The following is a 26,557-nucleotide window of genomic DNA, read 5'->3' as shown; positions in this document are numbered from 1 at the left end:
ACATCCCTCTAAAAGCTCTGATAGCGTGGGATTGCTAGCTTGCTTTGCAGAGCTAGTTCAACCCTGTTCATAGGCAAGTCTGAATCCTTAGGAAGTTCTTCCTAATATGTCAACTAAATTCTTAATTCAGGTAATCCCCATCTTCTCATATTACAGTCCTTAGAAAGGAAACATGCACACAGTCAGCCTTACCCCTCCTATGTTTACAGTACACACACATTCAATCCCACTGTTAATCAGCAAAAGTCTACCTCAATCATCCCAGATAAACTGGATTGTTAAAAATGCTGCGGAATGAATCCCAACCCTACCCTCACTGTCAAGAGGTCTTATCTTAATTCTAAGGTAAGTTGCCTTTTGTTGCTGTTTGATGGTGGCAGGGAATTAGAATAACTTCTTAAATCCATCTCAATGTCATGATTTTAAAATTTACAATGCTTTGTATATTAAGCAGTCCTGGTGATGTAGTGGTTAAGCGCTCAGCTTCTAACCGAAAGGTCAGCTGTTCAAACCCACCAGCTGCGCCAAGGGAGAAAGATGTGGCAGTTGGCTTCCGTAAAGATTGTTGTTGTTGTTAGGTGCTGTCCAGTTGGTTCCGACTCCTAGCAATCCTGTGTACCACAGAACAAAACACTGCCTGGTCCTGCACCGTGCTCACAATCGTTATGCTTGAGCCCACTGTTGCAACTACTGTGTCAATCCATCTCATTGAGGGGCTTCCTCTTTTCTGCTGACCATGTAATTTACCAAGCATGTTGTCCTTCTCCAGGGACTGATCCCTCCTGACAGCATGTCCAAAGTATGTAAGATGCGGTCTCGCCATCCTTGCTTCTAAGGAGTATTCTGGTTGTACTTCTTCCAAGACAGATTTATTCATTCTTTTGGCAGTCCGTGGTATATTCAATATTCTTCGCCAGCATCACAACTCAAAGGCATCAGTTCTTCAGTCTTCCTTATTCATTGTCCAGCTTTCACATGCATATGATGCGATTGAAAACACCATGGCTTAGGTCAGGTGTACCTTAGTCTTCAAGGTGACATCTTTGCCCAATGCAATGCATCTTTGATTTCTTGACTGCTGCTTCCATGGATGCTGATTGTGGATCCAAGTAAAATGAAATCCTCGGCAACTTCAAGGTTACAGCCTTGGAAACCCTTTGGGGGCAGTTCTACTCTGTCCTATAGGGTTGCATTGCTGTGAGTTGGAATTGACTCAATGGCAATGAGGCTGTTGTTGTTTTGGTTTTGGTTTATTTGTTTTTAGTCTATATATTATCACCTCTAAAACAGGTATTTTTATGTACCCAAATAAGCCAGAGTCTATCAATGAATTCTGGGATTAAATTAAGGAGTCTGGGAGGTACTCTAAGTATGTGAGGGTTTACATATATACTTGTTCATTCTTCGGTTAGAGCATACTATTTTTTATACCTAACCAGATGAGCCATCTTAATACCAGGTATAACATTGTTATTTTTATAATTACTACATATTAGAAAAGTCCTCAGTTTTAACCATATTATTTTATATTATTTATTACAGGACAACATGATAGAAATTGGTACCAATTGCCCGGCTAATGAATCTAACTTTTTAAAAAAGCATTCATGTGATGATAATAAGGTAATGATAATTATTTGGAGTTTATATATCATTGAAGCTTGATTTTATAGTAGCTTATATTTCTTGTGCCTCTGGTAGACAATTATATTAATAACATATTCTTTCAGTTCTAACCACACATTTCCCATTGATCTATTAAATTATATTCTGATCTTCCTTTATACGTTTATTTTACAAATAACCCTACGTTTATTAGATTTTTGTTTTAGCATTCAATTTTTCACCTTGAAAATACTAGAAAAACTGCTGTGCTGAGTTCAAAGACACACATATCCCTTACTTCTGAATTCCTTTTGCAGGAAAGTATTTGTTAGAGTGGTTACTTGCACACACACAAACATAAGTCATAGGATAATTTGACTGCAGGCAATTTGAATTTTTTTTTTCAGTATTTGCTTAGCTTTTAACTATCACCTCCCAATTTACAAAACCTCCAAAAGTTTGTGTCATTTCTTTGTAGAGAAACTAATGTGTTATTTGAAGTCTTTTTAAAATCAAAATAGCTGAGTTAACCACATGACACCCCATATTATATCCATAAATTCTATTTTTTTATTTCTTTCTTTAAGTATCTTTAAGTATCTGTTTTAGGTCAACATGGCCTTTTATTTTTTAATTACCAGCTATTCATCTATAGCTCAAAAGGCTTGATAAGCTCAAAAGGCTTGATAAAACCACATATATTGTTGTTGTTAGGTGCCGTAGAGTCAGTTCTGCCTCAAGCAACCCGAAGTACAACAGATGGAAACCCTGCCCAGTCCTCTGCCATCCTCACAATCATTGCTATGTTTGAGTCATTGTTGCAGTCACTGTGTCAGTCCAGCTCATTGAGGGCCTTCCTCTCTGTCACTGACCCTCTATTTTTACTGATTGGTCCCTCCTGATAAGTCCAAAGTACGTAAGACGAAGTCTCTCCATCCTTGCTTCTAAAGAGCATTCTGGCTGGACTTCTTCCAAGACAGATTTGTTCATTCTTCTGACAGTCCATTCACCAACTCCATAATTCAAAGGCATTAATTCTTCTTTGGTCTTTTATTATTGTAGCTTCCAGAAGTCTTCTTTTTTGTATATCCTGTTTTACAATAATCTTGCCATATGTGCACACTAAGAGATATGTTCATGTATGTAACAGAGAAGAGACACAGGTCAATTAGAAAATTTAACCCTTGTTCTAAGCACTTTATGCTGTCACGTAAGAGCTATACAGTTTCAGTCTTGTTAATTGTCAGTCACGTGATTAACTGGAAAAGAAAGCTAGGGTGGAGGTGGGGCATGGCTTAGAGATACAACTCTGGCTTTAGGCGCCTTAAGAAAGCTTATCATTTCATAATGTTTTATTTGAACCACAGCCCTTGTGATTTTCTTTCTGCAATAGGAAGCTATGTTTCTATATCGGGCTGCTCGAAGGTTGAAGCAATTTCTTAAAATGAATATCAGTGAGGATTTCAATGTCCACTTATTGATTGTTTCAGAAGGCACATTAAAACTGTTGAACTGCACGGGCAAGGTAAGCCAACGACTGTTTACTGTGTTGCATACTACAGTTCTCTGTAGGTCAAATCCATTATCCTAGAATTCTAAGTGTTCATTATAACTTAGAGTTGAAATACATCTACTCAACTCTAGAAGAGGGAAGTATCAACTTGGAAAGTACCTAGTTATCTCTTACGTAAGGTGACTAATAGTTTATGGAAGGGGAGTAAAAATAAATGAATGGATACTTCGTTGCCATAGTAATTTCCAAGGAGACTAGCGTGATAAATGGGTTGGAGAATGGTAATTTTTTGTCTTTAAAACCTATTAATAACTTTAATCCATATATACACACATTTATAAAAACTCCTGACCAATAAAACAGGTAATCAAATGTATCTAACAAATATTTTTATATGCTAAAACTGAGCATATATGTGACCACCATTTTCCATTTCTTTGCTTTAATAATTCTGATATGGATATGGCTCATTTTTCTCTACTATGAAATATAAAAACAAAACAAATTCTGGGAGACATTATCTTAAGACTGGACGACAGTTTTCTTATCTGCAAAATGGAGGATGTTGACAGGATTAAGTAGCAGAATTCATGTGAAATGCTTAGTACTAAAAAGTTTTCAATAAATGTTAAATTTTATTATTATTATTATTATCATCATCATCCTCTTCAAGGATTTTACCAGCTGGCACCTAAAGCCAAAATGTTTAGTATGATTTTTAAAAATTATCATTTTTATCTGCATGGATCCGGGCCATGCAGATAACTAACCTCTGTTTCTTCCTCCTTTTCCCTGATATTCCATTTCTAAATGAAATTAGTACCTTGCCATCCTAACAATCAGGAATTTAAAGTAGATTTTCAAATGAATTAGGTGAGCTGAGAGTAATATGAAAATTAGCTATTATAATTAATGGGAGAAACCATGAACAATTAATATTCCATACTGTAAATGTGACTTTGTTTTTAAGGTCAAAGAAAGAAAAGCACCTTCCCAGGGTGAAGCCCAACCCATTAAGAATTTGGTGAGCTTACTTGTATTTTTTTTTATAATGATTCACAGTTCTTCACTCAAATCAATTCCTTAATGTTTCTCTTTAAATTGTTCTTTTTCTCCTCTCTATGATTGGTCTTGAAAATATTCATTATAATATTAATAAAGGGAATAGGGAGGCCCTTGTGAAAATTGAATCTCTTTCAACTGCAATTTAAAAAATAGTATTTTAAAGGAAAAGAAAAGAAGCTAGGGAAAATATCAAAGTATTAAATTTTTTTAAAAAAGCAACGACATTAAAACCTCAACAGGAAATGGCCAAAAGACACGAATAATTTATAAAGGAGAAAATAAACTTGAAAACACATAGATGAAGAGAAAAACCAACCTTGCTAGTTACTAAAGAAATGTAAACTAAAACACAGAGGATCCATTTTTTACCTATTGTATTGGTATAAATAGATTGTACAGTTTATACAATACATACTGTATTTTTACACAAATAAAGCATACATTGTACATTTTTTACCCACCGTGCAACCCTCTCACACATTATTTTCCTAGGCGCACGTTATATGTGTGGGCTTGTTATTTACATGGGCACATTATTTGTGAAAATATGGTATGTATGCAATATGCATGCTACTGTCTGTATAGTAAAAAAATATATAAATAATCTATACATTGTATCTATACATATATACTAAATAGATATTGGTATAGAAAACTATGTAGCAATATGGAAATTATTTATGAATAAATAAACCAAAACCCAATCAAACTTGTTGCCATTGAGTCGATTCCTACTTATAGCGACCCTATAGGGCAGAGTAGAACTGCCCCATAGGATTTCCAAGAAGTGGTTTGTGGATTTGAACCACCACCGTTTTGGTTAGCAGCCAAGCTCTTAACCAGTGCGCCACCTAAAACTTTAAAATTATATAAAGTACATAACTAGTATGGGACATGGAAAAATAAACACATCTGCTTTATGAGAGTGATTGGTTCTTCATTTAGATTTCCATAATTATTACAAGGTTATTTGACCAGTAAATACTTGGGAACATGGAAATTCCTTACTCTTCTTAGACAAGCAGAGTGAATTTGCACACCCCAGGACTCAGGAAACTCTAGGAATTCCATCTGAAATGGAAGATTTGAAATGAATGCATGAACTAAACACAATATAAATGTATTGAGGGCTTCTGGCTAAGAAAACATGGAAAGAAGGTTTAGAAAAGGGAGAGAATCTCTGTGTTCCCCAGATTGTAGAGTTATAATCAGAGTCCTCTGTTTTTTTTTAATGAGTACTCATTCTTGGTCTCTTAGAGAAAATCATGCATTTTCACATTTATATATTTCAAATATGCTTAGTCAAGTAATACTTTTAAAAAATGTCCTGGGGGGGCGGGGCCAAGATGGCGGACTAGGTGGACGCTACCGCGGATCCCTCTTGCAACAAAGACTCGGAAAAACAAGTGAATCGATCACATACATAACAATCTACGAACTCTGAACAACAAACACAGATTTAGAGACGGAGAATGAACAAATACGGGGAGGCAGCGATTGTTTTCAGAGCCAGGAGCCAGTGTACCAGGCAGGTGACCTTCGGAGCCCGATTTGGGGCAGAGCCCAGGGGGGCAGACGGCACAGACAAGGGGCCCAGCCCTAGCCCCCGAACTCATCCCGGGAGGGAGCCCAGCTGGTTGGCGCGGGCGGTGTGGCGGCGCAGCCGGTGGGAGAAGTCCCCGGGAGGCAGTGACTGGTCTTGGAGCGGGGAGAGCAGTGTTCCAGCCGGGGAGCCATCCCACCGGGAGTTTGGCGGGGAGCGGGCGTGGCGCGAGCGCGGGGACCAGCTACATTTCCCTGAATTGACCCCGGGGGGGCCCAGTCCTTCGTAAGGGCAGCGCCTACCCAGTTCGCGCGAGCGGCGCGGCGCGCCGGAGGGAGAAATCCCCGGGAGGAAGAGATGGGTCTTGGAGCGGGGAGAGCAGCGTCCCAGCCGGGGAGCCGTCCCGCCAGGATTTTGGCGGGTGCAGGCAGGGCGTGAGCGCGGGGATCAGCTACATTCCCCTGAATTGACCCCGGGGCGGTCCCAACCGGTTCGCGCGGGCCCAGCCGGTTCGTGCGGGAGGTATGGCGGAGCAGCCGGTGGAAGAAGTCCCCAGGAGGCAGTGGCTGGTCTTGGAGTGGGGAGAGCGGCGTCCCAGCCAGGACGCGCAGTCGCGACTCAGGCGCGGGGAGCTGCTCCGCTCTCCTGAGCTGACCTTGGGGGGGGAGCCCACCCGGTTCGCGGGAGCGGCGCGCGACGTGGCTGGCGGGACGGAGAGTCCCCGGGAGGCAGCGACTGATTTGGGAGACAGGAGTGCACTGATCCAGTAGGGGAGCCTTAACCTTGGAGGTGGGGCTGACAGCGGAGGATCTGACCAAGACGCCAGTGGGCCAGACCCCCCGGGGGGCAATCTCCACACAGCCAGTACATATAGGTGACGCGCCCCACAGAAATCTCAGATATAGGAGTCATTCCAAGTAAGACAAACAACTCTGGCTATGTTCTGAGGTGCTAGACTCCTAGCTCTCTGATCCCTCCCCCACCATCCCCAGGCGGCTCCATTAACATCCGAATAGCCTGAGCCAGAGGGAGAACTCTGATAGGGATCTGACTGCATTTTTTTTAGCGGGTTTTCTGGAAAAACTAGTCTCCCAGTGATGGCTCGGAGACAGCAGTCCATATCAAACCACATAAAGAAGCAGACCATGACAGCTTCTCCAACCCCCCAAACAAAAGAATCAAAATCTTTCCCAAATGAAGATACAATCCTGGAATTATCAGATACAGAATATAAAAAACTAATTTACAGAATGCTTCAAGACATCACAAATGAAATTAGGCTAACTGCAGAAAAAGGCAAGGAACACACTGATAAAACAGTTGAAGAACTCAAAAAGATTATTCAAGAACATAGTGGAAAAATTAATAAGTTGCAAGAATCCATAGAGAGACAGCATGTAGAAATCCAAAAGATTAACAATAAAATTACAGAATTAGACAACGCAATAGGAAGTCAGAGGAGCAGACTCGAGCAATTAGAATGTAGACTGGGACATCTGGAGGACCAGGGAATCAACACCAACATAGCTGAAAAAAAATCAGAGAAAAGAATTTAAAAAAATGAAGAAACCCTAAGAATCATGTGTGACTCTATCAAGAAGGATAACTTCTGAGTGATTGGAGTCCCAGAACAGGGAGAGGGGACAGAAAACACAGAGAAAATAGTAGAAGAACTCCTGACACAAAACTTCCCTGACATCATGAAAGACGAAAGGATATCTATCCAAGATGCTCATCGAACCCCATTTAAGATTGATCCAAAAAGAAAAACACCAAGACATACTATCATCAAACTTGCCAAAACCAAAGATAAACAGAAAATTTTAAAAGCAGCCAGGGAGAAAAGAAAGGTTTCCTTCAAGGGAGAATCAATAAGAAGAAGTTCAGACTACTCAGCAGAAACCATGCAGGCAAGAAGGGAATGGGATGACGTAAACAGAGCACTGAAGGAGAAAAACTGCCAACCAAGGATCATATATCCAGCAAAACTCTCTCTGAAATATGAAGGAGAAATTAAGATATTTACAGATAAACACAAGTTTAGAGAATTTGCAAAAACCAAACCAAGGCTACAAGAAATGCTAAAGGAGATTGTTTGGTCAGATGACCAATAGTATCAGGTACCAGCACAATACAAGGTCACAAAACAGAACGTCCTGACATCAACTCAAATAGGGAAAGCACAAAAACAAACAAATTAAGATTAATTCTAAAAAATAAATAAATAAACAAAATAATACACATAACAGGGAATCATGGAAATCAATAGATAAAAGATCACAATAATCAAAAAGAGGGACTAAATATAGGAGGCATTGAACTGCCAGATGGAGAGTGATACAAGGCGATATAGAACGATACAAGTTAGGTTTTTACTTAGAAAAATAGGGGTAAATAATAAGGTAACCACAAAAAGGAATATCAATTCCATAACTCAAGATAAAAGCCAAGAAAAACGTTAACGACTCAACTAACATAAAGTTAAACATTATGAAAATGAGGATCTCACAATCTACTAAGAAAAATGTCTCAGCACAAAAAAGTATGTGGAAAAATGAAATGACTAACAACACACATGAAAAGGCATCAAAATGACAGCACTAAAAACTTATTTATCTATAATTACGCTGAATGTAAATGGACTAAATGCACCAATAAAGAGACACAGAGTCACGGACTGGATAAAGAAACACAATCCGTCTATATGCTGCCTACAAGAGACACACCTTAGACTTAGAGACACAAACTAAAACTCAAAGGATGGAAAAAAATATATCAAGCAAACAATAAGCAAAAAAGAAGAGGAGTAGCAATATTAATTTCTGACAAAATAGACTTTAGACTTAAATGCACCACAAAGGATAAAGAACGACACTATATAATGATAAAAGGGACAATTGATCAGGAAGACATAACCATATTAAATATTTATGCACCCAATGACAGGGCTGCAAGATACATAAATCAAATTTTAACAGAATTGAAAAGTGAGATAGACACCTCCACATTTATAGTGGGAGACTTCAACACATCACTTTCGAAGAAGGACAGGACATCCAGTAAGAAGCTCAATAGAGACACGGAAGACCTACTTACAACAATCAACCAACTTGACCTCATTGACTTATACAGAACTCTCCACCCAACTGCTGCAAAGTATACTTTTTTTTCTAGCGCACATGGAACATTCTCTAGAATAGACCACATATTAGGTCATAAAACAAATCTTTGCAGAATCCAAAACATCGAAATATTACAAAGCATCTTCTCAGACCACAAGGCAATGAAACTAGAAATCAATAACAGAAAAACTAGGGAAAAGAAATCAAATACTTGGAAAATGGACAATACCCTCCTGAAAAAAGACTGGGTTATAGAAGTCATCAAGGAGGGAATAAGGAAATTCATAGAAAGCAACGAGAATGAAAATACTTCCTATCAAAACCTCTGGGACACAGCAAAAGCAGTGCTCAGAGGCCAATTTATATCGATAAATGCACACATACAAAAAGAAGAAAGAGCCAAAATCAGAGAACTGTCCCGACAACTTGAACAAATAGAAAGTGAGCAACAAAAGAACCCATCAGGCACCAGAAGAAAACAAATAATAAAAATTAGAGCTGAACTAAATGAATTAGAGAACAGAAAAACAATTGAAAGAATTAACAAAGCCAAAAGCTGGTTCTTTGAAAAAATTTACAAAATTGATAAACCATTGGCTACACTGACTAAAGAAAAACAGGAAAGGAAACAAATAACCCGAATAAGAAACGAGAAGGACCACATCACAACAGAGCCAAATGAAATTAAAAGAATCATTTCAGATTACTACAAAAAATTGTACTCTAACAAATTTGAAAACCTAGAAGAAATGGATAAATTCTTGGAAAAACACTACCTACCTAAACTAACACATTCAGAAGTAGAACAACTAAATAGACCCATAACAAAAAAAGAGATTGCAACGGTAATCAAAAACCTTCCAACAAAAAAAAGTCCTGGCCCGGACGGCTTCACTGCAGAGTTCTACCAAACCTTCAGAGAAGACTTAACACCACTATTACTGAAGGTATTTCAAAGCATAGAAAAAGACGGACTACTACCCAACTCATTCTATGAAGCTACCATCTCCCTGATGCAAAAACCAGGTAAAGACATTGCAAAAAAAGAAAATTATAGACCTATATCCCCCATGAACATAGATGCAAAAATCCTCAACAAAATTCTAGCCAATAGAATCCAACAACACATCAAAAAAATAATTCACCCTGATCAAGTGGGATTTATACCAGGTATGCAAGGCTGGTTTAATATCAGAAAAACCATTAATGTAATCCATCACATAAATAAAACAAAAGATAAAAACCACATGATCTTATCAATAGATGCAGAAAAGGCATTTGACAAAGTTCAACACCCATTTATGATAAAAACTCTTACCCAAATAGGAATTGAAGGAAAATTCCTCAACATAATAAAGGGCATCTATGCAAAGCCAACAGCCAATATCACTCTAAATGGAGAGAACCTGAAAGCATTTCCCTTGAGAACGGGAACCAGACAAGGATGCCCTTTATCACCGCTCTTACTCAACATCGTACTTGAAGTCCTAGCCAGGGCAATTAGGCTAGACAAAGAAATAAAGGGTATCCGGATTGGCAAGGAGGAAGTAAAGCTATCACTATTTGCAGATGATATGATCGTATACACGGAAAACCCTAAGGAATCCTCCAGAAAACTACTGAAACTAATAGAAGAGTTTGGCAGAGTCTCAGGTTATAAGATAAACATACAAAAATCACTTGGATTCCTCTACATCAACAAAAAGAACACCGAAGAGGAAATAACCAAATCAATACCATTCACAGTAGCCCCCAAGAAGATAAAATACTTAGGAATATATCTTACCCAGGATGTAAAAGACCTATACAAAGAAAACTACAAAGCTCTACTACAAGAAATTCAAAAGGACATACTTAAGTGGAAAAACATACCCTGCTCATGGATAGGAAGACTTAACATAGTAAAAATGGCTATTCTACCAAAAGCCATCTATACATATAACGCACTTCCGATCCAAATTCCAATGTCATATTTTAAGGGGATAGAGAAACAAATCACCAATTTCATATGGAAGGGAAAAAAAACCCAGATAAGCAAAGCATTACTAAAAAAGAAGAAGAAAGTGGGAGGCCTCACTCTACCTGATTTCAGAACCTATTATACAGCTACCGTAGTCAAAACAGCCTGGTACTGGTACAACAACAGGCACATAGACCAATGGAACAGAATTGAGAATCCAGATATAAATCCATCTATGTATGAGCAGCTGATATTTGACAAAGGACCAGTGTCAGTTTATTGGGGAAAAGATAGTCTTTTTAACAAATGGTGCTGGCATAACTGGATATCCATTTGCAAAAAAATGAAACAGGACCCATACCTCACACCATGCACAAAAACTAACTCTAAGTGGATCAAAGACCTAAACATAAAGACTAAAACGATAAAGATCATGGAAGAAAAAATTGGGACAACCCTAGGAGCCCTAATACAAGGTATAAACAGAATACAAAACATTACCAAAAATGATGAAGAGAAACCTGATAACTGGGAGCTCCTAAAAATCAAACACCTATGCTCATCGAAAGACTTCACCAAAAGAGTAAAAAGACCACCTACAGACTGGGAAAGAATTTTCAGCTATGACATCTCAGACCAGCGCCTGATCTCTAAAATCTACATGATTCTGTCAAAACTCAACCACAAAAAGACAAACAACCCAATCAAGAAGTGGGCAAAGGATATGAACACACATTTCACTAATGAAGATATTCAGGGAGCCAACAGATACATGAGAAAATGCTCCCGATCATTAGCCATTAGAGAAATGCAAATTAAAACTACGATGAGATTCCATCTCACACCAACTAGACTGGCATTAATCCAAAAAACACAAAATAATAAATGTTGGAGAGGCTGCGGAGAGATTGGAACTCTCATACACTGCTGGTGGGAATGTAAAATGGTACAACCACTTTGGAAATCCATCTGGCGTTATCTTAAACAGTTAGAAATAGAACTACCATACAACCCAGAAATCCCACTCCTCGGAATATACTCTAGAGAAACAAGGTATATGCAACACACAAACAGATATATGCACACCCATGTTTATTGCAGCTCTGTTTACAATAGCAAAAAGCTGGAAGCAACCAAGGTGTCCGTCAACGGATGAATGGGTAAATAAATGGTGGTATATTCACACAATGGAATACTACGCATCGATAAAGAACAGTGACGAATCTGTGAAACATTTCATAACATGGAGGAATCTGGAAGGCATTATGCTGAGCGAAATGAGTCAGAGGCAAAAGGATAAATATTGTATAAGACCACTATTATAAGATCTTGAGAAATAGAAAAAACTGAGAAGAACACATACTTTTGTGGTTACAAAGGGGGGAGGGAGGGAGGGAGGGAGAGGGTTTTTTATTGATCAATCAGTAGATAAGAACTGCTTTGGGTGAAGGGAAAGACAACATTCAATACAAGGAAGGTCAGCCCAATTGGACTGGACTAAAAGCAAAGAAGTTTCCGGGATAAAATGAATGCTTCAAAGGTCAGCGGAGCAGGGGCTGGGGTCTGGGGAACATGGTTTGAGGGGACTTCTAAGTCAATTGGCAAAATAATTCTATTATGAAAACATTCTGCATCCCACTTTGAAATGTGGCGTCTGGGGTCCTAAATGCTAACAAGCGGCCATCTAAGATACATCAATTGGTCTCAACCCACCTGGAGCAAAGGAAAATGAAGAACACCAAGGTCACACAACAACTAAGAACCCAAGAGACAGAAAGGGCCACATGAACCAGAGACCTACATCATCCTGAGACCAGAAGAACTAGTTGGTGCCCGGCCACAATCGAAGTCTGCCCTGTCAGGGAGCACAACAGAGAACTCCTGAGGGAGCAGGAGATCAGTGGGATACAGACTCCAAATTCTCATAAAAAGACCATACTTAATGGTCTGACTGGGACTAGAGGAATCCCGCCGGCCATGCTCCCCAGACCTTCTGTTGGCACAGGACAGGAACCATCCCCGAAGACAACTCATCAGACATGAAAGGGACTGGTCAGCGGCGGGGAGAGAGATGCTGATGAAGAGTGAGCTAATTATATCAGGTGGACACTGGAGAGTGTGTTGGCAACTCTTGACTGGAGGGGGGATGGGAAGATAGAGAGAGAGGGAAGATGGCAAAATTGGCACGAAACGAGAGACTGAAAGGGCTGACTCAATAGGAGGAGAGCAAGTGGGAGAAGGGAGTAAGATGTAGGTAAACTTACATGTGACAGACTGATTGGAATTGTAAATGTTCACTTGAAGCTTAATAAAAGTTAATTAAAAAAAAAAAGTCCTGGGATCCTCATTGAAAAACTATGAATTTACTTCCATATTTATCTTTGTCTAATCTTTAAAATGTATTATTGAAAGGATTATGTGTTAGTGTTAATGAATATAAGTAAAGGAGATTCTAATTTGTGACCAAATTTTACATACATGTGTATATATAGATATATATACACACACCAAAAAAAAAAAAAAAAAAAAAACCTTTTGCCGTCGAGTCGATTCCAACTCATAGCAGCCCTGAAGGACAGAGTAGAACTTCCCCATAGGGTTTCCAAGGAGCACCTGGTGGATTCAAACTGCCAACCTTTTTGGTTAGCAGCCGTAGCTCTTAACCACTATGCCACCTGGGTTTCCATATATATATGTACAGGGCTCTGGATTAGGACAGACTTGGGCAAAAAGCCCAGTCATTCTTCTTACTGGCAATGTAATCTTGGCATGCTATTTATTCTCTTAGAAGCTCAGTTTCCTCATTTGCAAAGTAAAGCGAAATTATCAAGTTCATAAAGCTTATGAAGTAGATAAAATGAAGTAATGTATGTAAAGCATTGAGCATAATACCTGACCTAGAAAACACTCAATAACTGGTTGTTACCTAAAAAGAATTACCGTACCCTATACTAACCTCCGCCAGGCGCTCCTTGGAAACTCTATAGGGCAGTTCTACTCTGGCCTATAAGGCCACTATGAGTCAGAATTGACTCAACAGCATTGGGTTTTAGGTTTTATACTAACCTCCCTATGCTATACTAACCTTAGTGCTCTGGAGGCATAGTGGTTAAGAGCTCGGCTGTTCACCAAAAGGTTGACAGTTCGAATCCACCAGCCACTCCTTGGAAACCCTATGGGCAGCTCTACTCTGTTATATATGGTCACTACAAGTCAGAATCGATGGCAATGTTTTTTTTTTTTTTTAATACTAACCTTGAAGTCCCTGGGTCATGCAAACAGTTAAGTGCTTGGTTGCTAACAGAAAGGTTGGTGGTTTGAGTCCATCCAGAGATGCTTTGGAAGAAAGGCCTGGGGATCTACATCTGAAAAATCAGCCATTGAAAATCCCACGGTACACAGTTCTACTCTAACACGCGTGAGGTTGCCATGAGGTAGAATCTACTCAAGGCAACTGGTTTCTGCATGAACTGTTACATTCCTGTGAGCCTCTTGTCCTATGAGACAGTGAGGCTAGTACAACCAGTTGCCATTGAATTGATTAGGACTCATGACAATTCTTTGTGTGTCAGAATAGAATTGTGCTCCATAGCATTTTCAATGACTGATTTTTCAGAAGTAGATCTCCAGGCCTTTCTTCCAAGGTGCCTCTTGGTGGACTTGTAGCAAGTGAGTTCATTTTCACCACCCAGGGACTCTGAGTTCATACAGAGCTATTCCCTTACATTTCTCTACTTTCTATGAGATTTTACAATTCTCATCAGGGACTGAAAGTTAGCTTATGAGACAGGCATCTTCCATGCCCTGGTGAAGGCCAGTTGATGGGGTGGACCCTAGGGCACAGGCACAACCAGGTATATCCTTATAAACCTCTTTTGATAAAATAAGCTTAAGATTTTCAGTGTTAATTATTACTTCCACTGAACATACATTTTCCATGTTTTATTGTTTGTTTTTTCCTTAGTGGAAGGAATAATATTAAAAAACTGTTAAAAAACAAAACATCTCAATTGAGTAATCTACAAGTATCTTTCTCACAAAAGGTTAAACACTATTATGTCTACAGTTGCAGTGTGAAACTGGCAGCCATCTGACCTAGCACTTTGATTAGTCCTACGTATTAAACCACACCTACCTTGAATTTCCCACACTTCAGTAATCAGAATTATATTTAGAAGCCATAGGTTTAAAAAAACCCTGCAAGGTTCTCCTCTTTCATTATACCAAAATTTGTACCAAATTTTCAGTAAGACCTAACATGATGGAAATTGACTACTAAAAAGCTCGTATTTTTATAAAAATATATACATAAAACTTTTGTATTTATTTATCTAGGAAGAAAATAAATTGTTGAAGGAACAGAAAAAACGAAATGACTTGTGTTTCCTAAGGAGACTACTAGAAAAGATGAAAACTTGTTGGAATAAAATTTTGAAAGGTGCTAAAGATCCCTGAAAACTATGGAATGGCGATATAGAAACATGTGAACTTTAGTTGCATCCATGAAGATTTGCTCATGCAATTTGGGGGGGATAGAACACCTCCTAGAAGCTACTGAATGCATCCTGGTTAAAATGGATTACAGGCGTTGGAAAAAAAAATCCATGTTTTAATACTAGAAGATGGACGTTAACAGTGGAAACCAAATGCTGCAATCAACAATGCATTATATATATATGTGGGCACGTATCAGTCTGTTTTGATTCTGAACTGATTTTGTATAAGACAATTCATATAAGGTACCTGTTGCAATAATACTTTTTTTAAACTTGTTTGAGAATTTCAGGGAAAAATACCGAATCTATGAAATATATAACAGTTGCAGGAATGGATTCAAGATTAACATTGTTTAATTATCAGAATAATTTTAGGGCCCACTCTGCATCAGTATGTTGCATTAAGAGTGGATAATTGCATCTTCTTGGCTGGAAATGTTTCAGGGTTAATAGCAAGCTCTGAGTAACGCCCATGAGGACATGCTAGTCATACACCTTAAAGAAGCAACAACACAAAGGAGCCCGAGATACTTAAGAGAGATATCAAGAGACGTAATTAAACATGAATGCTTAACACAGGGGCTTCAATAAATGGTATATCAAGTGTATTTAAATGGAAATAAAGGATAATTTCAAAAAAAAGAAAAAACAACAAACCATCTCTTCTAAGGATGCCAAAACTTAGTTTACTTTTGTCATGTATGTATAATAAAACTAGTATAAATGAGTTTGCAATTTTTGAAGTACATTTTTAAGAGAATAATATATGTTGACCTTTATTCAATGCAATATGTATATTTAATTTTGACACTGTATCTGTATATAAAAATATTTTCATACCATATTACAGACAAATTGCTTACTTTGGATAACATTTCTCCTTTCATAATAAATGGGCTATGCATTAACACTACCAGATTCATTCAGTGAGCCCCAAAAGGATTTTTAAGACAAGGTTTTTAATATTGCACCACTATTTGGTCTCCCACTTCCACTGAATATAACATCCTTCATACCTTATTACCCAGAATCTTATTACCCAAAATTATAGATGAGCAGGAAGACTACTGTCTATGTTAAACTCTAGCCTTTTAAAAGACACCTTTGTATATACAAGACCCAGTTAAGAAAGGTCTGCGAACAGTCCTCATTCCCTTATAAAGGGAAATGTAAATACTATTATAGATGGGCCAGATGCCTGAAACAGCTACCAGTTTCCAGTTTGTTGAACTTGCATCCTCTATGCTCTCTCACAGCTCCACCACCATCTAAGTAAGTAGGTGCTGACTGGCTTTATTTGATCCATAGAAGATGTCCAGGTGACAGCTTCAAGGCGTGATGATAATATTTTTCTCTCAGTCTGCATATGTCTCTCTGCGTTTCTTCTCATTCTCCCCAACCTGTATTGAGTTTCCACCTCATTTTTTTTTTTTTTTTTTAGTGGGTTAGTGGAGGTAGTTGTACAGAATTGTATATCATGGTCATTTACAATTGTAAAGAATTCACCAGAATACCTCATAATGGGGCTCTGGGTCAAGTTTGTTTTCTGTTTGGGTTTCAGTACAAACTTGCGAAAAGGGAGTTGATTAACATTTTTTAGGGGCAAATAATCTTCCGCTAAAGCCATAGTATGTTCAACTGTCTGGTACACCTCAATCCTGATGAGCTGATAGTACTGGTAAACCATCAGTCATAGAAATTAGGAAATTTAAGTTTCTAAAGATAAACTTTAGTTGAAAGTGTTTCCTTAAGGGCTGTCTGTAACATTTCCTAACAATGTTGAAAAAATTATCTGAGGTTGTGATAAAAATAAGAAACAATATTTTTTTAAATGCTTACTAAAAGAGTTCTCTTGATCTTTTTCCTCAGTCATATTATTTGTTTGTGATGGATTTGAATTTTAAGAGAAAATTCATGCTCAAAAAAGTTTATTCAGCATATACTATGTTTCAAATACTTGGGGGAAAATGCCTGTATATTTATGGCTTTATTTCCCTTCTTTGTTTCCTAGTCACCTGTAAGTAGGTAAGGGCAAAGCAGGGTGATTAACAATGATCAAGAATATAATATTTTTACTATTTCTCCTCCACAGTTAAAGACTAGTTTTGTCTCAGTGAACATATTTTCTTTCAAATGTGTATATAAATGCTTTATATCAGCATTTTCTAAAGTGTGTTCCAGGAAACCCTAATCTCAGTAGATGCTAGAAAAAAAGAAAAAAATGAGGGGAAATTCTGAGTTCTAAGATCATAGAAATTTTCTCTTGGATATTCACAATTTGTGTAGATATATTAGAGGCTCTGGGAATTCAAAAAAGTTTATTATTTATAAAACGTATTTGACGACAGAACTATACTTTTATGTAAAAATAATTAACCTAACACATTTTGGGGAATATTTGCTTTATACTAAAGATCTCAGTTTAACAGCCTTGTAAAACAGGCCTTCAAGGAACTTGCTGAAGAAATCACTCTTCGGGAATGTTTCTTTCTTTTAAAGCTTCATCCATGGAAATTATCAACTAGAATTTGTTTTTTTTGTTTTTTGCTTTAGGCCATACTTTCATTAATAACCAGCTTAAGGAAGAAAGATATTTTACCAACCCCACTATAAATATTTTTCCAGAAACACACATCCTCTACCCTCCTCAGACCAGTCTCTGATCATGGCGCTCTATACATATTGTCTTTATGTCCTTATTCATGATGTTCTCACTACTTAGAAAGCTCTTCCAAATTCTTTCCAGATCTTGTTCAAACGTCAAGGGCCATCTCAATTTTTTCTTTCCCTTAAAGATTCTTTTTGTTCCCTTCAGCTCCTAATGAGAATAGCCAGATATATGGTAGTAAATGAGTAAAATTGAATTGCATTTAAGTATTAGTAAAATTTTATTTAAATAATCCAGAAAATACATTTATACAATAAAATATAAATTACATAAGATGAATATGATAGGACCTCAGGACTAATTTTAATTTAAGAAAATGTGACCCAACATTTGGGTTCTCAATATCTCCATGGAAATTTCCTTAGTTTCTAAACTTTCTTTGTTGTAAAACATCTCTCAGCCTTGATTCTGACCAAATGATAGGATCTGTGGAAATAATGTAAGACAAGAGAACAAAACACATAGGTGCATAACCACCAATTTCAACAATATTAAACATCTAAATATAAAAATGTGTGTATTCATCTAGATCCACAAAATCAGTTAAGTATTTGAGAAAGGTATAAAATGGTCATTTTATTTTGGGAGTAACTTGGGCTTTGCTTTGTTTGTTTGTTCTGCATCCTCTCCATACAAAATGGTAAGAAGTACATTGTTCTATGTAAGGTAGAAAATATTCTGAAGAGGACCTATTAACATAACTTCCTAAAAATGAATTAATTTTATCTAAATATTTTACATGAAAAAAGACAAGTGGCAACACTGACAATTGTTTCCTACTCTTGCTTGCTTGGTTCATTCCTTTTCAAGACCCAGTCCAAAGGTCCTATTGTTTCTGAAGCCTTCGTACACCTTTCCAGGTGGGGTTGATCATTTCTTCCTTTGTGCCTCCACTACTCAGTTCAACAAATAGCCCTTAATAACCTACCATGTGTTAGCATGCGGGAGATGGATATATGCTTGTCAATTTTCACCTTCAATTCTTATCAGAAATTTTCTTGTGTCTGAAGTAACCTGATTCAGTTGGAAACATTTTACTTAAAAATTTATTTGGGCAAAAACCTTGTAAATGTTTTGGAAACGGTCCAAATACGGTGATAATGGAAGGAGTTTGGTTTGCAGAACATTCAGTCAGGTGAGGTAACAGCTTTTTAGTAAAACCAGAAAGATCTCCCTGGAAAGTACAAGAAGATCTTATCTACCCCATCATCTCCTTTTCTGTCATGCCTTGAGCTGAAGAAAAGAGAAAGGAAATGGAACTGTCTTTTGCCGTGAGTAAACTCAATGGGTAGACTGAAAAATCTCTCTGTTTAAAAAAAACAGGAGTTACTTTCCTCAGGATAAGTTAGATACCAAGATTGGGACTGATCTCTTCATAGCCAAGTCGGAGTTTAAAGAAGAAATTCCAACTTTTGAAAACAGATCACTTAATGGGAAGATGCCACACAAATACAGATAATTCACTCACTTAACAAATGTTTATTAAGCACCCATCTTCAACGTGCCAGTTCTAGTGCTAGAGGTACAGCAAAAAAAATGCAGACAAAATCCTTGCCTTCAGGGATTTTCCAGGAAAGGCAGCAGTCAATAGCAACTGAACAATGTTATTTCAGAAAAGAAGTTGTATGGGGAAAAAATGGGCTGTGAGACAGATTGGTGGAAAAAGGTGATATCTTTAGGTGAGGTGATCAAGGAAGATCCTTCTAAGGAGGAGACATTTGAACCTAGGAAGGGTTTTACAAGAATACAAAGAGTTTCTTATTCATGCCTATGCTTTAGTACTTATCATATTGCATGTGTTACAACTTCTTATGTACATATCTGTCTCTCCTACTATATTATGCCAAACAATAAAGAGAATTGACAGATGAGCTAAGCAAACTGTAGAGGCAGAGGGATCTATCCTTGGAGCTTCCACAAGACCTAATGACCTGCCAGTTCTAATCCGTATGCACCTTATATTAAACCCCTTTTCTCAAGGTATTACAGACTGAATTGTGTTCCCCCCCCCCCATAAAAATATGCTGAAGCCCTACCCCCTGGTACCTGTGAATGTGACCTTGTCTGGAAATAGGGTCTTTGAGATGTTAGCAGTTAGGTTAACACAAGGTCATGCTGGAGTAAAGTGGATTCTAACTCGGTCCAAGAGGTGTCTTCTAGAAGAGAACAGATAGGGAGAATTAGTCAAGGGAAAGACTATCTTGTAAAGACTTATGGGAGATTAAGGGACTGGAGAGCAATCTTGTGATGTAGGAAAATGCTTCTTTTGTGTTGTTCTCAGCTCTGGGAGACAAGTCCCATTTGCTTCAATTTTAAATTTTATAGCATAATACTTTTCTGAGAGCTAAGTGTTAAGAATACTTATAATTTGATTAATACATGTGGCCACTTTAGGGAGGAACAGGAGACAGCTATTTTCTCTTGCCTTTAGTTTCTCACTAATTTAAGGACTAAAAATTTAAGGACTAAAGAGCATATATTCAGATAATTCAGATAGTATGTTTACGCCAGGTTATGACTCTCGCCTTCTCAAAACCCTTCCATGGCTTCCTATCTTACTCTGAGTAACCCCAAGTCATCTTGATGGCCTCTAAGGCATATACAATCTGGCCGGTTATCTCTGACTTAATGTTCTACTCCTCTCCTCCTTGCTCACGCAATTTCAGAGGTGCTGTGCTCCTGTCTCAGAGCCTTTGCACTCTTTTTCACCCTCTACATGAAACTCTCTTTCCTCTCTTGTCAACCCACTTTTTTCACCCGCATTGAACACTTTTTAATAGAAAGCACTAAAAAATAATGACTCAATAAACAATTAACTGGAGTAAACAAAAAGACTAAACAATCATGGTTCACCCCCCTCATACACATCTTTGCTCAAATACCACTTTCTCAGTGAAATCCTCCCTGAATAGCCTATTTAAAATAACCCACTCCCACATCTGTCTCCCTCTTTCTCTGCTTTCGTTTCTCCTTAGCACTTGCTAAAATCTAATATAAAATACATTTACTAATTTATCTTCCTTGTTTTTAATCTTTCTCAACTAGTATGTGAACCACAAAAGGGCAGGAGTTTTTGTCTGCCTTGTTGGTTAAAGCAATCAACTGCTAACTGAAAGGTCGTTGGTTCAAAACTACCAGTGGCTCCACGGGAGAAAGATGTGCCAGTCTGCTTCCGTAAAGATTTACAGCCTTGGAAACTCTATGGGGTCACTATGAGTTGGAGTCGACTCAACGGCAGAGGGTTTGGTTTTTGGGTTTTGTTCACTGCTGAAATTCCCAGCACCTACAACATTGCCTGGTGTATAATAGGATTTCAATAAATATTTGATGGACATATAACATGCACATATATATACAATTATATATTAAGGAAATAATAAATGATATCATTTACCCAGAGCCTGTTAAGTACCAGTGTGGCAAAGATTTTATACACATTACTGATAATCCTCAAATTAGCCCTGCAAGATAGATATAATTATACCCACTTAAATATATTTCTTATAATTCAGCTCATGATTAGCTAACACCAGGATTGGGATGAGGAGAGGTGTCTTAAATTGGTATACTGAGGATTCTGTCATGGAGAATGTGGTTTTAAGCACATCTCCAATTTCCACAGCCATTGTAAGAGGAAAGCACTAGGTTTATACCAACATTTATTAAGAGTTTGTTTTTTTTAGTGCAACTAATAGATTCCAGTCTAGTTAGTTTATGGAAGAAGGAATTTATTAGGTAATTCACAGAATCTCTGGATGAGCCAGATAATCAAGTTTGGAAGCTATTCAGCCAGAAACAATTCTCAAATTATACTGACAGACTACTCCAGGGGAGTCAGTTTAGAGACCCTATAATTGCCACCAGGGGCACAGGGTGCATCTTACAGTAAGGGTGCCACTTCTTGGCTCTCTCCCACTTCTGCCTTTGAAGCTCAGTGTCTCCACTAAACTCCGCCACCCCCACTAGAAAATGGATATTGCACAGTGTCTGATGCTTCACAGTGCTTGCTTCAGAATCAAATTCTGTTTGGTAGTTCCCAAGTGACATGTCTGCTCCCCAGCTGCAAGAAAGGGGTGGGAAGGGGGGAGTAAATTTTATAATTTTGAGGTGGTGGAATTCAATACAGAAACTCAGCAAAGATAAGATGTACAAAAGGTGCTAGCCACAAACATGACAAATCCCCATTAGAGCAGCAAAATTTGGGTTTCAAATGCATCACAGATGAACATAATTTTTCACTAGTAGGTGGTGCAGTGGTTTCCAAGGAGTGGCTGAGAGATTCGAATGACCAACGTTTTGGTTTGCTACTGAGCTCTTAACCACTGTTAGCCACTGTTTTGTTCCCAGCTGAACAACAGAATGGCAAAATACCTCTTCAATAATCAGTCCAGGTTTGATTTGGCAGTATGTTGTAATCACTGAAACCATCTTAACTAGATCACAAGGGCTGGCATCTACTTTTGTGAGCGTGTGAATGTTAGAAAACAATAGGAGAGTTAGCAATTTTAGATAAAAATATTGTCACACGTGAGTAGTTTTGAAAAACGTAACCCTTTCTAATTTTTTTTAAAGATTATAAAAGTATTATACATTCATTTAAGAATTTGACAATATAAAAATAAAAAGAAAATATAACTTACCAAAAACCTTTCCAGCAGAAATAAACACCATAAAAAACCAAAACCAAACCTACTGCCCTTGAGTCAATTATGACTCATAGCGATCCTATAGGATAGAATAGAATTGCCCCATAGAGTTTCCAAGGAGCAGCTGGTGAATTCGAACTGCTGAGCTTTTAGTTAAAAGCCAAATGCTTAACCTTTGTGCTACCAGGGCTCCCAAACACAATATATTGAGGAATATATTTCATCAAAAATGAAATGGAATGCATAAACATTGATATCCTAGGCATTAGTGAGCTGAAATGGACTGGTATTGGCCATTTTGAATCGGACAATCATATAGTCTACTATGCTGGGAATGACAACTTGAAGAGGAATGGTGTTGCATTCATCGTCAAAAAGAACATTTCAATATGTATCCTGAAGTACAATGCTGTCAGTGATAGGATAATATCCATACACCTACAAGGAAGACCAGTTAATACGACCATGATTCAAATTTATGCACCAACCACTAGGGCCAAAGATGAAGAAATAGAAGATTTTTATCAGCTGCTGCAGTCTGAAATAGATCGAACATACAATCAAGATGCATTGATAATTACTGGCAATTGGAATGCAAAAGTTGGAAGCAAAGAAGAAGGATCAGTAGCTGGAAAATACGGTCTTGGGGATAGAAACAATGCCGGAGATCGAATGATAGAATTTTGCAAGACCAACGACTTCTTCATTGCAAATACCTTCTTTCACCAACATAGACAGTGACTATACACATGGACCTCGCCAGATGGAACACACAGAAATCAAATTGACTACATCTGTGGAAAGAGACGGTAGAAAAGCTCAATATCATCAGTCAGAACAAGGCCAGGGGCCGACTGTGAAACAGACCATCAATTGCTCATATGCAATTTCAAGCTGAAACTTAAGAAAATCAGAGCAAGTCCAAAATATGACCTTGAGTATATCCCACCTGAACTTAGAGACCATCTCAAGAATAGATTTGACACATTGAACACTAGTGACCGAAGACCGGACAAGTTGTGGAATGACATCAAGGACATCATCCATGAAGAAAGCAAGAGGTCACTGAAAAGACAGGAAAGAAAGAACAGGCCAAGATGGGTGTCAGAGGAGACTCTGAAATTTGCTCTTGAGCATTGAGCAGCTAAAGCAAAAGGAATAATTGATAAAAGAACTGAACAGAAGATTTCAAAGGGCCTCTCGAGAAGACAAAGTAAAGTATTATAATGACATATGCAAAGAGCTGAAGATGGAAAACCAAAAGGGAAGAACACGCTTGGCGTTTCTTAAGCTGAAAGAACTGAAGAAAAAATTCAAGCCTCGAGTTGCAATAGTGAAAGATTCCATGGGGATAAATATTAAACGACGCAGGAAGCATCAAAAGAAGATGGAAGGAATACACAGAGTCATTATACCAAAAAGAATTAGTCAATATTCAACCATTTCAAGAGGTGGCATATGATCACGAACCGATGGTACTGAAGGAAGAAGTCCAAGCTGCTCTGAAGGCATTGGCAAAAAATAAGGCTCCAGGAATTGATGGAATGTCAACTGAGATGTTTCAACAAACAGATGCAGCACTGGAGGTGCTCACTCGTCTGTGCCAAGACATATGGAAGACAGCTTCCTGGCCAACTGACTGGAAGAGATCCATATTTATGCCTATTCCCAAGAAAGGTGATCCAACCAAACGTGGAAATTATAGAACAATATCGTTAATATCACACGCAAGCAAAATTTTGCTGAAGATTATTCAAAAACGGCTGTAGCAGTATATCAACAGGGAACTGCCAGAAATTCGGGTTGGTTTCAGAAGAGGACGTGCAACCAGGGATATCATTGCTGATGTCAGATGGATCCTGGCTGAAAGCACAGAATACCAGAAGGATGTTTACCTGTGTTTTATTGACTATGCAAAGGAATTCGACTGTGTGGATCATAACAAACTATGGATAACACTGAGAAGAATGGGAATTCCAGAACACTTAATTGTGCTCATGAGGAACCTTGACATAGATCAAGAGGCAGTTGTTCAGACAGAACAAGAGGATACCGAATGGTTTAAAGTCAGGAAAGGTGTGTGTTAAGGTTGTATTCTTTCACCATACCTGTTTAATCTGTATGCTGAATGAATAATCCGAGAAGCTGGACTATATGAAGAAGAACGGGGCATCAGGATTGGAGGAAGACTCATTAACAACGTGCATTATGCAGGGGACACAACCTTGCTTGCTGAAAGTGAAGAGGACTTGAAGCATTTACTAATGAAGATCAAAGACCACAGCCTTCAGTATGGATTACACCTCAACATAAAGAAAACAAAAATCCTCACAACTGGACCAATGAGCAACATCATGATAAACAGAGAAAAGATTGAAGTTGTCAAGGATTTCATTTTACTTGGATCCACAATCAACAGCCATGGAAGCAGAAGTCAGGAAATCAAAACACACATTGCATTGGGCAAATCTGCTGCAAAGGACCTCTTCAAAGTGTTGAAGAGCAAAGATGTCACCCTGAAGACTAAGGTGCACCTGACCCAAGCCATGGTATTTTCAATGCATGTGAAAGCTGGACAATGACTAAGGAAGACTGAAGAAGAGTTGACACCTTTGAATTGTGGTGTTGGTGAAGAATATTGAATATACCATGGACTGCAGAAAGAACGAACAAATCTGTCTTGGAGGAAGTGCGGCCAGAATGCTCCTTAGAGGCAAGGATGGCGAGACTGCATCTTACATACTTTGGACATGTTGTCAGGAGGGATCAATCCCTGGGGAAGGACATCATGCTTGGCAGAGTACAGGGTCAGCGGAAAAGAGAAAGACCCTCAACAAGGTGGATTGACACAGTGGCTGCAATAATGAGCTCAAGCATAACAATGATTTTAAGGATGGCTCAGGACTGGGCAGTGTTTCATTCTGTTGTGCATAGGGTTGCTATGAGTCAGAACCGACCCAACAGCACCTAACAACAACAACATCTGTGCATTTTTTAAACATAATCAGAATCATATTTCACACACAAATTCTAGACTAGCTTGTCTGTCTTAGCCATAAAACATAACATTGTTATGCCATTAAAAATTGTTTTAAAGTATTTTAATGACTAAGTTGTTCTTCAGTTTTTCTTGGTTATAATAGCGCTATTAAACGTTTTCTGCATAAACATGTTTTATACTTCAGATTATTTCCCTAAGAATGAGTGAGTCTTAGTAATAAAATTACTAGGTTATGAGGCAAGAATATTTCAAGACCCCTTCAAGTAAATTGACAATTAACTTTTTCAAAAAGTATTATCTATTTCTATTTCCATCATCAGTGGATAATGGCATCTATCTTAATGCCTTATCAAAGTTTTCGGTTTTATTTTAAGATTGTTGGTTTGATAACTAAAAATTAGCATTTCAGTGTTGAGAATTTTTTAAGTCATGTTAAGGAAGAATCTTGTTCTTACAGTAAGAATATTCATTCCTATTTTCTAAGTTTTTATCAGAAAGGGGAATTAATTTTACCAAATACATTCTCAGCATATATTCAAAGACATGGTTTTATATATTATATTCTGATATGAAGCTATTATTTTGATTGATTTCCAAATTAAACCATCCTTGCATTTTGGGACTCAGCCTACTTTTTTGTTGTTTTTTAAATCTATTCTCTGTTTGTTTCCTGGTCTTTTATTTAGGACAGTATCAACTAGTGTGTTTAGTCCACATTTTTCTTTCATGCTCTGGTCAGGTTTTGGTCCAGTATGTGTTAGCTTTTTGAAATTAATATGTAAATTGACTAATAGACTTTGAAAACATTTGCATAATTTGGGAATTACCTGTTTTTTTTTTTTTTTTTTTTAAACTTTTGAGTGAAATTATTGGGGCCCACAATTATCTTTTGGGGCAACTCTTTGATAACTATTTTCATTTTTGTTTTTGTGTACATG

General features: G+C 37.9%; 1 protein-coding gene across 1 annotated transcript in view; it reads left to right on the top strand.

Moving 5' to 3' along the window:
- Positions 1-16,693, top strand: part of IL7 (interleukin 7) — a 63,510-nt gene extending 46,817 nt beyond the window's left edge. The window contains exons 3-6 of the mRNA XM_023545814.2: positions 1,543-1,623; positions 2,999-3,130; positions 4,089-4,142; positions 15,144-16,693. Coding sequence (XP_023401582.1) covers positions 1,543-1,623; positions 2,999-3,130; positions 4,089-4,142; positions 15,144-15,263 — 387 coding nt within the window. The 3' untranslated portion in view covers positions 15,264-16,693. The remainder of the gene's footprint in view (positions 1-1,542; positions 1,624-2,998; positions 3,131-4,088; positions 4,143-15,143) is intronic.
- Positions 16,694-26,557: the final 9,864 nt, after the last annotated feature.

Source organism: Loxodonta africana, chromosome 14 (assembly GCF_030014295.1).
Source record: "Loxodonta africana isolate mLoxAfr1 chromosome 14, mLoxAfr1.hap2, whole genome shotgun sequence".
In the NCBI taxonomy this organism is placed as follows: domain Eukaryota; kingdom Metazoa; phylum Chordata; class Mammalia; order Proboscidea; family Elephantidae; genus Loxodonta; species Loxodonta africana.
The sequence above is the reverse complement of the archived record's forward strand: the minus strand, read 5'-3'. Positions and strand labels throughout refer to the sequence as shown.